The sequence below is a fragment of the Cydia fagiglandana genome, chromosome 4, assembly GCF_963556715.1.
Source record: "Cydia fagiglandana chromosome 4, ilCydFagi1.1, whole genome shotgun sequence".
Lineage (NCBI taxonomy): Eukaryota > Metazoa > Arthropoda > Insecta > Lepidoptera > Tortricidae > Cydia > Cydia fagiglandana.
In genome coordinates, this window is record NC_085935.1 from 13,786,947 (window position 1) to 13,804,749 (window position 17,803).

Genomic DNA, 17,803 nt, shown 5'->3' on the forward strand with positions numbered 1-17,803 from the left:
AAAGCGTGAAAGCTAGAAGGGTGGCGTATTGTGATGAACCAGCGGAGCATACGACGTGGAGCAGCAAGTACAATGAGCAGCTTTGTGCGCAAGGCGGGCGGCGGCGGGCCGGGAGGGCGGAGGGCGGGCGCGCGCTGTCGGCAGCGCAGTCCGCCTCGCGCAGGACGGGAGCGGTGTTCACTCGGCGGCGCGCCGCGGCGCGACATGCCCAGCTGATGTTTATTTATACCACGAGCTCGGTGGAGGGCGCGCGCGGGAGGCCCTCCCCTCCGCGGCACCACGGTTTCGCGTGATGCAGCCGAGCGAGCTAGCCGACGCCGCGCCCGCCGCTAGCGGAAACCCCCCGCAGCGTGGCCTCAACGGCGGCCGCTTCGATTTTGACGACGGCGGAACTTATTGTGGAGATTGGGAGGATGGCAAAGCTCACGGCCATGGCGTGTGCACAGGCCCCAAGGGCCAGGGCGCCTACGCCGGCTCTTGGCACTTTGGATTCGAAGTTTCCGGCGTCTACACCTGGCCCAGGTGAGAGAGTGACTTCGCCCGGGCCTCGCACATGCCCGAGCGCGAATCGGCGTCCGAAGCCGCTCCAAAAATAGGCTGCTATTAATAATTGAGTTCGGTGTTTCGCTAGAAAACGCGTGTAGCGGCGGTGAAAGTGCCTCATGGCCTAATAGCGGCCAAAATATTCATATCGATCTACATATAGGTACCGACTGATAGCGACACGTGATAACAGAGGGTAGCTATCTATCGACTCGTGCTTGCTCTACATCACCAATTAACTGACTGTCACTGTCCAGACATGCCCATTACAGGTTCAATGGAAGTCATGGCACAAATCATTATTTTATTACATTTAATTGAGAACAATTTAGCACGTGCGTTTCTGATGATGTCTTGGAAAGATTCTAAACTCAGGACACTCAGCTCATGAATTTTTTTACATACTTTGAGAGGGACAAAAGTTATTTATTTAAAATAACAAAAAGTAATCAAACCTTGTCAAGGAATTTAACTAGGTAATATGGTTCGCCATATGTACCTACATATATGTGTTAATTGTGGTATGTTATTCTCAACCTTAGACAGGTAACTGTTAAAAGACGTGTACATGTACAAACTTAAAAAAAAGAAACAAACTATTGAGAACGTAAACAAAAATATCTACAGAAGTAAGTATATCTTCCGAGTGGGTATCTGATATTAACTTTATTTATTTTATTTTGAATGTGAGTAGGATGATCAGAGCCAATGTACCAATACAGTATAACTACAGTAAGTGTGGCTCAGTCAGAATGCGTCTCAGTGCCAGGCCTTCCGGCTATTTCATCCAGCTAGCGGCTGCTCCAATGCAGCCCACTTTCGTCGGGTCATTGATCCATTGAAACATGGGATTTCCCGACATCACTAATAATCTTATTATTATAAATACATAAATACAGGGTTCATGTTTGATCCACAAATGTAATACCTGTTAATAACAACATGATGCACTGGAAAGTGAATACTCACATAACATACCTACTCGTATAATTATATTCACGCATATTATTCATTAAAGCTACAATACTGACCTGACACACCTTTATTGTATTATGTTCAACTCTTCATACGTACTGCCTGTCGGTTAAAGACCACCTCTTGACCAAACCTTTGGGTTTAATTTTTCGTGGTCTAAATATAATGATGAATAGTAGATTGTTAACCAAGGGATGAAAGGCACTCATTTCTGCCGAGGTAGTTTAGTCCGAGGCGGAAATGATGCCTTATACCCGAGTTAAACACTACTTTTTCATTTCGAATACATGTGTTTTTTAAAAACATGACTAAGTATAATTTATTATAGTATTTTTTTAGGGTACTTTCAATTAACAATTTAGGCAAAATTATCGTTATTTATGGAATGGGGGAGCCAAATATCAGAATGGAAAAATTGTATCCATTAAATCCATTTATACCCAAATATCAATTTCTAATCGTAAAAAAATTATATAAATTGTACTTCAAACCTAAAAATGCTCTAGTGCAGAAACGTATCATTTTCTGAACACCTTTTAGAACAACAATGACCCTGTTTCAGAACATGAGAAATGAAAAATTGAAACGATTACTTAAGTACTTTCAATGTCAACTAGTACATGTCATATCGGATATTAATCGGTAACCTGAGAGCCTGCTGTATTATTGTCTCGCACTAGAAGGATATTGTTTACCTAGTGCAGATTGATTTACTTACCAGTTAACTATGAGCTGTATCTATTTACATACATCTGCTCGCGCTATTATTTCGAGATGGAAGAGTCTACGTGGCGATTGGGGCTAATTCCACTGTCGTTCTTCACAAGCAAGAACTGCTGTAATTGTTTGTAAGTAGATATTTACAACACATACATGTCACTACATTATATTTAGCCCAGGAATGATGAAATAATGGAATCAATGCATCAGGAATAATAGAATCATCAAACCAGCCCCATTCATATAGGTACACTAAATTCTTCCATATGACAATTCGGTTCATTAGATAAATATTTATATACCAGCTTTCACAAAACTGTAACTAGGCGCTTACTTGATGGCTTCAAGCGTAGGTATAGGTATAAATAAATCTCACAATCGGTTAAAAATTACGGATTTCTCAGGTAAATAAACTTTGTTTCCTATACGTCTTCTTGGAACAACAAAACAACAACACAAGATGAGAACAAAACGAAACCGTTTTGCTTCAAGGACAAAGTTTAAAGCCTCTCAAGTCCACCTCAGGGCATAGGTTGATTAAATTGAATTTGCTAAGCCTATTCTCCGTAGTATACCTACTATCTAGAAATGCATAGGAACATACCTAATCCTATTTGTATATGTAACAAATAAAGCCGTATTTATTGCATTATAGGCGCAATTTATTTCATCTAATATGTAGGTTAGTCTTGTAAACCTAATTCATTCACATATTAATACACTAATATCCATACCTAATAACTATTATCCCAGAAGCTCCTATTTCTGGGCGATTTGCCCTTCGGGCATCTGAAGCTACCTAACGAACCTGGAAAGTATTAATTATAAGAAAATTATAGCGTAAGAAATAAAAATGTTGTAATAATTTGAGAATAGAGAAACAAGCGAATGACAAAAATAGGGTATGGGTAAAAATTCGGGTGGGAAAAAATGCGAATGGAAAGTTTGCTACGCGGAATTAACGATTTTAGGGAAAAGATCTATACACTCGCTTAGGAAGTTTTCTCACTTGGGAGTGCTCGGGTGCTGAGCAACCATCCCCCTCCTCCCCTGACAATGACAGGACATTGGCAGTACCGGTAAGAACTTAAGAAGTCCTTGGGATCCACCAAAATATCGCTTACCGTTGCTCCCGGGGCACACCGTCCAAGAACCCCTACCGTTCTTCCGGATCCGGATCCTGATCGGGTCAAGAAATAATGAGAAGGGCCTAATGTAGGACATTTCCCGTCATTCCCCGTGATGTATTTTCCCTAAATTTAACTAAACTATAATAAAGTCAAGTTTAATCTGATTTTATGTGCGTTATCTTTTAGCACTTTTTTATTCGTTATACATTATAATATACCCAGTCACAGGATATTCTTCAGTGCTGATGAAAAATCTGAAATTCATCACATAACTAGCCCCAACCTTTAGCGCCACGTAGGCTTAATTCTGTTTTCCTTCTCGTAAAATTGCCTCTTTACGCAGGTGCTGCGCATGGCCGCCGGACTGATTGTTACTCTTTTCAGGTCAGTTTTCAGGTCAGGGCACGTGTTCGATGTTCGCCCGATGAACTTACGTTCCAAGAAAGCAACAAGTTGCCTGAGAAACCTTAATTCTTAATGGGCCGCCAATACTTACATTGCTTAACGTGATTCTATACAGGACACATTCAGCTAGGTAAATACGAGTATGTGTAAATCAGAGCTTTATTGGAGGAGGTCCGATAACAAACACTCTTTTTACTATTACTACTTTCATATAGGCTGGATACGAGTACATTTATGCAAACTGATACTTTTAATTTAATACGGTGTACTTTTTTCATACACGGTAATTAAATTATCACTACTTACACCCCTGAATAAGGTTCTACTCGGGAGCAGGTCGCTAGTTAGTGAACTAAACTAAACCACTGAAATGGGTGACGTGTCAATGTAGAACTTTATAAACCGAGATACAATAGTAGATTGTTAAACAAGCGATGAAGATGAAAGGCACTCATTTCTGCAGAGGTAGTTTGCCGCTCGAACGACGAGAGAGCGCCAATAGTGCGAGGCTGAAATGATGCCTTTCACCAGAGTTAAACACTCTACATACCTGTCATTTCGAATACGAGGAAAGTATAATGCATGTAATTTTTTTTAAACATGACTAAGTAAACATTTTTATAGTAATTTTTTAGGGTACTTTCGGACGTGAATGGTCGACAGTCGACAGACAGACAGAACTGCTTTCTTATTGTATTAAAATTCTACCTGCTAACGATATGCTCAATATGATTACTTAGATGTGAACAACTAGATGACAACCAAATTTTATGATCGCTACAATATTAGTTGCCTACCTACTTACTATTTTAGACGCCAACCTATCACTTCAAGTTCCTTATACATTTTTTGGGTGTTTTTTTTTAATAATTTGATGCTTATATTAGAGGCTAATATAAAATTATATCTATAAATTATATTAGGTAGGATCTTAAATTAAACATACATATTACTAAGTTACATTGGTAGAGATTACAAAAAAATATATATGTATATTAAGGTGATGGTAATTGTACTAATTGTAAACGTAACAATAAATTATCAGCCAAGAGCATGTCGGGCCATGCTCAGTATAGGGTTTCGTAGTTACCATTCTGTCAAAATAGGCCAAACGGGAGCTATTAGTAAGTATCATAACATAAGTCTTTTTACTAAGAAAAGAAGATGTTTTGCAAACGAACTAATGAAAAAAAAATACTACTAGACTGATTATGTTCGTATTTATTAAGCTCTTGGTTCACAATTTTTTTTTCATATTTTTTGGACCCGTGGTCCAAAAATTAGAGGGGGGGGGACACATATTTTTTTTTCTTTCGGAGCGCATATTTCCGGAAATATTAACTATATCAAAAACTGGTTGTACAAGACCCTTATTCGTTTTGAAAGACCTATCCAACGATACCCCACACTATCGGGACAAAGCGAAAAAATGTTTTCAAAAAAAAAAACCTTTTTGTATTGGAGGTACCCTAAAACATTTTTTTTGTATTTTTTATTTTACCGTTCTGTTGCAATGCATGACTTATGTATCCATGCCAAATTGCAGCTTTCTAGCACTAACGATCACGGAACAAAGCCTCGGACAGACAGACAGACAGACCTGGCGAAACTATAAGGGTTTCTAGTTGACTACGAAACCCTAAAAAGGCTTATTATGAACCCGGTTAAATACAACAATTACCTATAATTATGAATTATGACATGCCTACTATAGGTCACCTTATGGTATACCTATACTTAGTACTCATGAATCGTAGCGCTACGCCGTAGAAGATACTCGTAGCGTTTTCCCACGTCGCAACTACAACAACGCAACTTTTATTAACTGGAATAATATTATAAACATACTGCCATATTCGAACTTCAAGATATTCACAAGAGACGACACGTACTAGATCCATTCTAGATACGTTATAGTTTAGATATCAACCAGTTCTCTTTTGCAGCGCAATTCGGGCAACCAATGTCACTTTTACGCTAGATAGAGTAAGATATCTATTAGATGTGAATTAGATCTCTAAGTCATATTCTGTGGAAATCGTTCAAGAGTATCTCCAGAATCGCGCAAATGTCAAATTTGACAGGTTAGATCTTAAACATATCGTTATCGTATCTTGGTGATGTCTAATAGATGTCTATTTCAAAATCCGAATCGGGCCCATAGCTTGGGTACGGTCACATCTGTCATCCCAATACAATTTTGTACAATCAAATAATACGTTATAAAGTTATAAATTGTATGGAGATGACGTTGTCACCGTAACCGAGCTATGTGAAAAATGCTATAACTGCTATAAGTAAGGTACAGTCGCCATCAGATATATCGGAACTGCTAATAAGGCGCTCACAAATATCTGAACACGCCTCTATTGTCACGGCGTTAGAGTGCATGTTCAGATATTGTGAACACCTTGGCCGCTCCGATATATCTGATGGCGACTGTACTTATGTTGGATTTTTTTCCAGCGTATGTTTGATTTGTTTGAAGTCTAAAGTCCCCGGTCCCGTCTGTCTGTTTATGTTTTTCACCTATCATTTGAGTGATTCTTGAGGAAGGCTGTTCGTTTTTTTTAGCATTAGAAAGAACTTGCAAGAAGGTAAGCGATCTTGACAAGTCTTTTAATTGAAAAACGCTTTATAAAAATATAAAACTATTACTTATGAAAGTAGAAGAATATAAATTATCGTATTAGATTCATAATTGTTACATATTTCCCGTAACTTATTTTTAAAATGTGTTTTTCAATTAAAAGACACATCAAGATTGTTTACCTAATTTCTAATGCTAAAAAAAACGAAGTATAGGTGTATAATTTGTTAACCCGTGCGAAGCGGCGGGGCGGGTCGCTAGTGAAGTAAAATTATATGTTCATCAACGCCATATCAAAAATTGCACGTACACTAACCTGACCACATCCACGACTTGAATTGAGTTGTGGCGTGTGGAGCACAAAATGTACTGACTAATTTATATCATGTCAATGGCGGCGAAAAGATTAACTCCAATTAGCATGTCGATCATTCTAGATTGAGCCCTAAAAATTGTTTTTTACAGTCATTGGACTCATTGGTCACTTACTTTTTAGGGTTCCGTAGCCAAATGACAAAAAACGGAACCCTTATAGATTCGTCATGTCTGTCCGTCTGTCTGTCCGTGTATGTCACAGCCACTTTTTTCCGAAACTATAAGAACTATACTCTTGAAACTTGGTAAGTAGATGTGTTCTGTGAACCGCATTAAGATTTTCACACAAAAATAGAAAAAAAGCGATAAATTTTGGGGGTTCCCGATACTTAGAACTGAAACTCAAAAAATTTTTTTTCATCGTGTGGGTTGTCTATGGATAGGTCTTCAAAAATGATATTGAGGTTTCTAATATCATTTTTTCTAAACTGAATAGTTTGCGCGAGAGACACTTCCAAAGTGGTAAAATGTGTGTCTCCCCCCCCCTGTAACTTCTAAAATAAGAGAATGATAAATTAAAAAAATATATATGATGTACATTACCATGCAAACTTTCACCGAAAATTGGTTAAAGCGAGATCTGGTAAGTAGTTTTTTTTAATACGTCATAAATCTTAAACCGCAATTTTATTATGTTACTCGCTGGTACGGAACCCTTCATGGGCGAGTCCGACTCGCACTTGGCCGCTTTTTATAGTTTTCGATTTTTATTCGTACCGTTAGTTAGTGCATACTTGCCTCAAGGGCTAGTGTCCTTAATCCAAAGCTACCTTCTACCTTATTACCAGTGGATTGATTTTACAAACTTATTGTTGATACCTAACATAATAATTTATGACCCATCCACATCGCTGCGTAATATGGCTATAACTACCTATAGTACATATCACATACGTTGGAAGTTGTAGCTATATAAAATTTATAATGTAATTACTCTTTCAAGGTCAGGGTTTGTTAGAACGCTACAGTTAAGATTGTGTTGTTATATAAATATTAATAAATTGCTCGTTACACCGCCCCAAAGAATATAATACTCACTAGGAGAAGAACGGTAACTCCATACAAAAAAAATGTCCCCAACCGTTTATACGTTTATACTAGTGGCGCCGTCTTTGTGTACCAATGGAACTAAAGTTGACAACCGGTTTAGCCTGGCGGGTATTGGTAGGTAGTAATTCTGTTGATAAACATATTTGTTATCTTCATATCACGAAATATATGCAAGATGCAAATATTACCCCTTGTTTGTGGTATTATCAATTGATTTAAATAAAAGGCATGTTTATGTTTATAACATTATATATATTATTTATTAAAAAATGTTTTACATATAAAAATATACACTGAAAACTGGCAACTGGCAACTTAATAAAAAAATAGACATTAATAAAGCGCATTCACAAAGTTTTCAGTACCTTTTATACAAATAACATTAGGCATGCCTACCTATTACACTTTACACACAGATACACTACACTTTACACACGGCATTTTACACAGATTTCCAACTTGTATTCATACATTTCTTCACGGTTAATTAATACGCTTTCCAGATGCGTTATGACTCGGTTCCTTCTGAACCCACTAAAGTTGTAAATTTCACTCTGGCTGCTTCAACAGCCGTTGCTCCGCATTTAGCACATTTTCTATGTGCATTGCTGTAATCCATGTAGGTACAGACTTACAGTCTTAAGTGGTACGTAGCGGTACACGTTGTATGTATTATTTAAAGAGTTAATAAATAAAATTTTCGTTATGAACTTTAACCACAGCAGTTGGACAGAGTCATTGACAAATATATTTTTTATTACGGTGGGTAGACGTACCTACCCTCCATATATTTTATGAACATTGATAAAGACAGTTGGAAGCAAATATTCATTATAAAACTTAATCGCATGTAATTAACTTTTAAGCGTTTTAAGTCCCGTTTTATGATTAATATTGTATAAAATTCGTGATAATTTAAATCAGAGTCGGGAGCAATGTTGCTGTAGAAAAATGTTTTTATTTTTATTACTCGCAACTTTTTCCCGGAGGCCAACGCACACATAGAAGCTTAAGGCGCACACATGCGCAATTATTTGGGGACATAACTTTCTTAGGAAGTGAACAGGCCTTGCACCGCCCAGTCATGAAAGACTATTCTGATTTAAAAAATCTTATTGTTTTAATCTTGTTTTGATAAGACCTTGGCGATAGATCATCACGCTGATTGGTGCGAGGGAAATGTACTGAAAGTCGTGTCATGTCAATATAAGATTACAAGAAGACCAAAACCATACCAAATTGGTAAAACAGAATCTGCATTTTAATTGAATTTTAAATTGGGTAGGTAAAGTTTTTTGAAGATAGGCAAATTATATTTTTTCCCGATAGTATTCATTATAGCGATCACGGAAATGCAGCTCTTTTATTTTTATATCATTTTATTGATTAAATATAATTTTTTAAATGATCGATATGACGTTTGTGAGGTGAAATGGCAGATTCCAGTAATTAATTCCTTGGCGCGTAGTAAATGGGACGAGATAGAAAAAAAATCGATGTCAACTGTCAGTGTCATTCTTGGAAAATAACTTGCAAATAATTGGAAAATAATGGTCGGACGAAACATTTGTGTTTTCTTGTAATTGGATGTCGGTGTGATTTCTAGAATAAGTATTTTTAACGTCCCTAGCACGATCAACACGGATATTTTGATAATGTAATGATAACGATTGCTTTCGACTACTTGGCACTGCTTCTTGGAGAACATTTTCATTAACGCCTCCACCACGACTCTTGGACTGCTACACGAGTCATTTTGGATCTCAGTATCAACACAATAGATGGAGACGATCCCGGAAACGTTCGAATGGAAATAGAATATTACAGAGATGAACTCAAAGTGCGTCGTACCGTCTTGTAGGAAGTACAGATACGTTACTTTCCAAATTCAGCGTATTTGAGCACACCAAAGTCTTTAACAGCGATTCGGTGCCAAGCTTTGAAGATATATTGGCCAAAATGGTAACTTATACGTTTGTGAGCACTATATAAACGTGATTGTTGTATTATACATACATAATGATTAAGATTGTAATAGTCTTATAACTAGGTCGTTATTGGCTATTATATATGGGCTCGGCAAGGTGTTCACAATATCTGAACACGCACGCCCTGATAATAGAGGCGTGTTCAGATATTTATGAGCACCCTAGCTGCACCAATATATCTGATGGCGACTGTACTTTAGAAAACTTATAATATAAATTCTTCTATCTGTGAGTACCTGTAATTGGCTTTGTATTGTTACCTAAATCTATATAATGTTTTTGCAGCTGTTGGTACTCCTTACAAAATAAAATAAATCCAAAATAATATAATATAAATCCAGTAAATTTCGTTTCGTTTTATTTTAAAATCCACAAATTATTATCCTTAAGCATTAACATTACAACAGTATATAGAATCACGCTGTGTGGCGTGCCCTTGAAGAGAGTTGAGCGGTTCAAATATGGTCAATATGGATAAGTATGTCTGTAGGGTAAATGTGCTTCACGTTGGGGCCTGTTTACATATTGATTAGTGTTGATTGCGGGTTTAACACATTTGCCACTATACACAAGTAGCAAGTGTATCAACTCGCAAAAATACTACATTTTTGCTTCCATTGAGGTATACATAGTAAGCACTATTCTCAAATTATGTGAGGAAATAAAACAAATTCAATTTAGTAAAGCGTATTTAATAGGGGGTAAAGTGACGCGAATACAATTAAAAAAACAACGCATATTCTTAGTTTATATTAAATGTAGATGGCTTTTTAGTTTTCACTTGGTCACAGAAATACGCTAAAAACCACATTCAGAGTAGGTGTTTCTTGCGTTTTGGCTGTCCTTCTTGTGTCCTTCCACAGCATGAGCATGTCGTAAGTCCTGTTGTATTTGTCCCAGGACTTAGCAGGAAGCTAGTTATTCATTATTAAGTTTGCTTCTGCTTTCAAATGAGGCGGTGCATGCCGTCTATTCCAGGTCGTTTTCGTCACTTGAACTCATTTTGTTTATTACGAGTATTAAAATAACAAGCGGTAACTTATTGAGTATTGCACAACGAATAAACTTTGCCGCCTTTTATTTGCATATTTTTTAAAATTATATTACCATAGATGGCATAGATACAAAGCATACGGTACGCGCATGCGTCAATCCGCGCGCACCGCGCAGCGCCCTTTTGCGGTGCTAAAGCGGTATCCAGACGGGACTGATAAAATCGGTCGATCTGATCAGAAATGAAATTGGCGTCAATCTCCAATTTTAGATTTATGGTGATATTAGACCCATTTAAGTTGAAAAAATGCCCCATAACGAAAATACTAGCCTCACAAATTGGTGTTCTTGTGTCCGCACCTCATTTTATTGGTCATTATCGGCGGTTGAATTCGGCGAGCCAAATTGGCGTTTGCGTCCATACGTCCCGATTCGATCGGGCAATTTAATCAGATTGGCGAAAAATTGACTAATCTGGATACGCCTTAAGCAACATCGAGTTCACGATAATTTGACATATAATAATAATAGATTTTTAGCATAAGTTGCATTTCATAAAACTTAACCCAAATCATTTGTACATTTTCAAGTCAAAGATAAAGACATGTTGGTTTTAAAATTTTAATAAGTATAGACCATAACATTGTCATGATCTTGTAACATTGTTAAAATAAGAGTCTCCCATTTTCATTTTATTGCATTTTTTATAAAATGTCTTTAGATTCTCGGGATATCTTGGTCCTAATTCGATTGCTCTTTTTTATGGAAATAATTATATCCTTCAGATTCACAGGATGCTCGGAGAGGCTTAGCCGAATAACACTGCAAGGAAGTAGGTATGTCATGGCTCAATGGTTCTAATTAGCCATCAGTATAATACCGCCAATGAATGTTTACATCCACCTGAAAATAAGAACAACATTCATAAAATGAGGATAACCACACAAAACTAACAGATGGTTGAAATTGTTAGAAAAAATTAGACCGATTTCTTGTTTACGAACTTAACAGCTCATGGCAATTTAATAATAAAAATCAAAACACAAGTGAAGAAAGTTTTATGTACCTATGTATTTCACGGATACGTACTCCTGTACGGCCATTGCTCTTCTAATTCAACGGCATTGTGCCTATCAATGTTATGATAATAATTTCAAATTTGTAGAATCTGCTCGCAATCTCGTATGAACTCGCTTATTTTTCTTGCAAAACTCTGTCCAAGGGTCAGCGTAGGGGCCGTCGTGTAGGGGTGGGGAAGAAAACGTTGTCCAATAATTTATGCAGTGCCAAGTTATCGAAAGTAAATTCAATCTTTGTCCAAATACGCGCAGATGTCGTGGGGAATCAGAAGTCCGTGGGTCGTGCTGAGGTCGCCGAAAATCTCAATGATAACATTAATAGCAATTCGCAAGGTAACATGAGGCTTGTCCGTTATTTTTCGGGAATGAGAGCTAAGTGACACTGACAGTTGACATCGTTTTTTTTTTCTATCCCGTCCCATTTACTACGCGCCAAGGAATTAATTACTGGAATCTGCCATTTCACCTCACAAACGTCATATCGATCATTTAAAAAATTATATTTAATCAATAAAATGATATAAAAATAAAAGAGCTGCATTTCCGTGATCGCTATAATGAATACTATCGGGAAAAAATATAATTTGCCTATCTTCAAAAAACTTTACCTACCCATGTTTTATAACGCTTACCAAACTCGAGCGACCTTTTGACTCAACCTAACTAACATAAAAAAATTGTGAACCCAAAATTTGTAACAACTATACTGCAAAACGTAATTCAAGACCAAAAACCGGCCAAGTGCGAGTCGGACTCGCGTTGCAAGGGTTCCGTATATTACACAATTTTTAACAGGGTTCCCCTCTACTGGCATAATATTGTTTGTCAGAAATACACTTCGCATAACATGTATCGCAGAAACACTTTTAGTAGAATGATAATTAGGTATAAATATTACTTTGCATTATTATTACTAAGCGTACAATACATTTTGCAGCATATTATTTAGCAGAAGATTACTTTTGCTGACTTTGGTTTAGCATTATTTTATGTACCATAATCATCCTGCAGCATACTTTCATTATGGCATAATGTTTTTATACTTGCAGAAAAGTGGATTACGTTAAGTAAGAACTGTGACCCCCAAACAAAATTGAACCTGTGCCAGATAAGAAGATTATGTTAGGTTGTAACTGCGGCCTCCTGTATAAAACGAACCGCTCCCAGAAAAGTGGGTTAGGTTAGAACTGCGACCTCACAAAACGAACGGCCACCAGAAAAGTGGGTTAGGTTAGGTTATCTGATTAACTTTAAAGCATTTTGATAACTTTATGCTACCTATATAATCTTATGCAATACATTTATCTGCGAACTCGTTTAAAAGACTATTATGATCATCAACAGTATGCCAAAATATGGTTCTGGATTTTACAACTCTGCGAAATGATTGTATGCTAAATGATACATGGGAAAGGTAATTCTGCCAAGCGACATTTCTGCCAAGTAACATTATGCAATACAAAAATATGTCAAAAATCATTCTGCAACACATTAGTAAACCTTTTTAACAATGTATTTTTTATGTGAAACGTGAGTGAAATCTCTTTATAAATCCGTAGGAGTCGAATCAAAAACTAAGTAATTAAGTCCGACTCACGCTTGACTGTACATTTCTAATAGGTTTTCCTGTCATCTATAGGTATAGACCTATTTTATGTATTTTTTTCAAAATTTTAGACCTAGTAGTTTCGGAGATAAGGGGGGGAATGGTCATATTTTGCCTATTTTCTTGAATTACTTCTAAACTGTTTATTCTAAAATAATAAAAAAAATATATTTGAGATCCTTACAATAATCTCTTTCATTTGATATTAAAATTAAAATTCATTTATTTCGAGTATCTGTGACTCATAAGTACATACACAATTCAAATACAATTATTATCATTAAAACAAACACTAAACACATACTTAATATTATAATTTTCAAAATTACTGCAACCGTGGTAAGCACATTGACAACCATCATCTATTTCTCAATGTGCTTACCACAGTGCTGCTGGGCGTATGAAGTCCGCAGCAAAATGCGATATAGGGACAAAACTTATCCGCAATCATTTCTAGGACGCTGTTGGAGCTCTCTGAGTTTATGGGAAGTACTAGTTCTATTCTGATGATCATGAGTGAGTTTCATAAATGCGAAACTTTGCTTTCGCTTAACTTCGGAACTAAATGACCTATATACAGACTTGAAATTTTGGATTTTAAGTATGTGATTATAGCTTACTGGATGACCAAAATTTCTGCGTTCTGGTCTTATCCAGAGGTTCTCAAATAGGGGCCTGAAAATGCGGCGAAATGGTTCCAGTAAAGGATGGTACGGCAGTGTTTGCTTCGCGCTCGACTTGGCGGGGGCACTGCCGTGCCCCCCGATGTGTATTCAGCACATCTCACTCGCACCAATGGGTATGTAACTATGTACGAGCGAGATGCACGGGCGAATGATGGCAAAATGAGATGCAAACACCAATTTGTAATTTTCCCTGCATTCACCCGACACGCAAACTTGACAAGCATCAGTTTACATTTCGCAAGTATAACTCCCAACGGCTTCTGTTACGATTTCTAAACGAAGCTATTACTAACGCACTTTACACGGCGGCTAACTATTTATCGTTACGATAATCGACAACGATTTGTCATGCACACGGTAGATAAAACTACGCAAATCGGACTGCACAGTTTAATCGCTACGATTTATCGTTTGGTATGTAGCCGGCATTACACGTAAATTTGGCTTTACGTTTATATATAGGTACGCATAAAAGTAAATAGTTGGAATTACGACCAAATGAATAAGATTAGCAGTCACTATATCTACCTATAAATTTATAACTTTTTATTTCCAACGGACGGGATTTTCTTCAGCCGACAGCCAACGATTGTGATTGAATTTAAATATAAGTAGGTAGGTACTCAGCGCTTTTAAGCAGCCTACCTCTTAAAATGTTTTCGTTGTTTAATTTATTATCATCTCATTAAAAATCTTGGGCTTGACCCTATTTGATTATTCAATGTGAGAGGGCTTGACATGGCTACTTCAGAAAACATTTATAGATATAAGTTTTCTGGATAGAAAGCTCCAAGAACGGAATTAACGAAAACAACGTAGTTGCGTTAGCGTGGTGTGACCTCTATTCAAGATTCTAATCGATAGATCTGACTACGTACATTATCTATCATGCAGACATTTTAGATTAAAGGACGCGCCTGCAAAGTGAACAATTATGTATCACCCTACGAAGTTAGTATTGTAACAATTAGTTTAGCGACCCGTCCTCGTTAGCGAGCTCAAGGCTACCTTTTACAACTGAAGTCTGTTGATATAACTTGTAATATTCAGTTACGCTACCGCAGAATGTGTAACAGGCGCGATATAAATAGAGGTTAAGCTCGCTTGTTCCGACGCTCCGAGCGGGGAACAGACCACTCCATTATCTTGCCGCAACTAACAAAAACAGAAAGAAATTTTATGTATAATGTATTTATGTATCGTTTACTGAATGTATTATATCACGAAGTAAATATTTGATTATAAATGAATGTAGGTGGTATAGGTATGTCTTAACAACTAATGTTAGCAAAACTTGATGACAAAACAATACATTTTGATAGGTAGTTTGTTAAGAGTTGGCACGAGTTTTGTAATGAACTGACATAATGCCGCACCAGCTTTCTTTAGATTTAGATTTCATTTATTTGCAATAAACATGGTACAGTGGTTGTTATGCTATTGTTATTAGGTAATACATGATTAACTACATGGTAGCATGCAAATTTACATCTTAAACTCTAGGACATACAGCACATTAAACAAAATAGACAGGTATGGGATCATCCATTAATTACATCACACGTTTAGGGGGAGGGAGGGGGTCAAGAAAATGTGACATATTGTGACATGGGGGAGGGGGGAGACACAAACTTTGTGACGTCACTTTAACTTCATCAGTAACCGAAAATATATTTAAATTATTTTATTCGCCGTACATTTAAATAACAAGTTTTTAAAACGATAAACTCATTTTTATTCGTTTAATTTTCTTTCCTAAGCAGTTTTGGGTCATAAAATTACTAATATTTATATCGTTAAAAATATTTTGATAAAATATTTATAATACTTTAGGTATTTACTTAATTCGATTTGGCGATTTCGTAGAAAAAATGTGACGTCACACTAGAGGGGAGGGTTTGCCAAATGTGACCAAGTGTGACAAGGAGGGGGGGAGGGGTCAAATAACCTAGAAATTCGTGTGACGTAATTAATGGATGACCCCTATACTCGTATAATTCAAATTTCAATGCTGAAGCTAAACACATTTTAATTAATTAAAGGAACAGTCAATCTAAAATGTCACTAAATTAAACAATTTTTTCATTTTTTTTTTGTTTATTTTTTTTTTTTATTGGTGTCGACTCTTGCGGGATTTAGCCATTTATAGAGCCTTGGTTTTAGTGCTTTGGCATTCAACTCTATAAAGTGACCAGGAAATTTGTTAAAAAGCTTATTAACGGACATTTTGAGACAGCTTTTACTGTAGAGTGCTTTACCTATACCTACGTACTTGGACGGTTGGAATAACTACAGTAATAGCGGAAGCAGTTATAAAGTTGACCCAAAAATTTTTTATTAAGCTATGAGCTTCATCACATTTGTTCCTTGAGTAATTCTAAGCATTTCAAGCCTGGGAGGCAATAAGAAATGTGTGTCTACTCGGATTTGTAATGGATTCAAACTTTCAACCCCTTTTTAACCCTGTTAGAGGATGAATTTTACAAAACGCTGAAATTACTTTTCCTGTCTTTTAATAATATCCCCAAATACAAAGATTCAAGTCCCGCGTTCGAAATTTTTTTTGATATCCATACAAACTTTCAACTCCTTTCTCACCACCTTAGGGGATGAATTTTCAAAAACGCTGAAATTAGTTTTCTTGTATTTTAATAATATATCGTTTTACGAAGTTTCAAATTCCTAGCTTAAAATAAAACTTGAACCCCATACAAACTTTCATCCCCTTTTTAACCCCCTTAGGGGTTGAATTTCTCAAAATTGCTTCTTATCTCTTGTACACTTTATAAATGTAATCTAGTGTGCAAATTTCAAGTTTCTATCTTTTGTAGTTTCGGCTCCGCGTAGCAAAAATCTCCAACCAAATTTTTCACTTTTTTACGTTTTTCTTGTAAAATTACTATGAAATTGAAAAAAAACAAATATCAGCGATGAATTCTACGTCTTTGGTTTATACGAAAATGATACCAAACTTGCCCTAGTACCCACCAGGATCAGAGTAGATTTTTTTTAAAGATGACGGGTGGCGGCCGTCTTTGTACCCCACCCTCCCCCCCACTTCAGGCTAGAAATGCTTAGAATTACTCAAATATCAGATGTGATGAAGCTCATAGCTTAATAAAAAAATTTTGGGTCATGTATGGCAGCGTTACATAACTGACTCCAGTATAAAACGAAGAAATTATAATAGCCCGTGCGTCATATCGTGTAAATATGGTCATTATTATTCTATGAGCCGTCGACGTTGCACATAATTATGCATGCAAAAAAATATTACCTAGCAATTAGGAAAATGTATTTTAGTGTTTTCGCCAGGTTCTCCAAATGTGAAATGTGAAGGGTAATTTTCAATATGTACAAATGTTTGTTTCGGCATAGGTACATACCTTCATTTTCATATTTAATTTAAACAAATTGAATTTGATACGTCATAGAAACATTCCTATGAGTGTATTAGGTACGCGCGCTATCTTCAGTCGTAAATAATGTCTGGAAATACATTCCCTATTGGCCAATCAGTCGGTTCCTAAGTGTTCATTATTACTAGTACTTCTTCCTGAATTTCGTGATTTGTTAAAACGTTACGTTATAAGTTTTTTAAGTATACTTCATTTTACCATGCACGTCGTGTATTAGGCATTAAACATCAATGCTATCCACCTA

The 17,803-nt window shown here is 36.6% G+C and overlaps 1 protein-coding gene across 1 annotated transcript in view; it reads left to right on the forward strand.

Moving 5' to 3' along the window:
* Window positions 1-168: 168 nt before the first annotated feature.
* The window catches only part of LOC134663618 (junctophilin-1-like), a 43,809-nt gene continuing 26,174 nt past the window's right edge, over window positions 169-17,803 (forward strand). Inside the window, exon 1 of the mRNA XM_063520036.1 lies at window positions 169-522. Coding sequence (XP_063376106.1) covers window positions 293-522 — 230 coding nt within the window. The 5' untranslated portion in view covers window positions 169-292. The remainder of the gene's footprint in view (window positions 523-17,803) is intronic.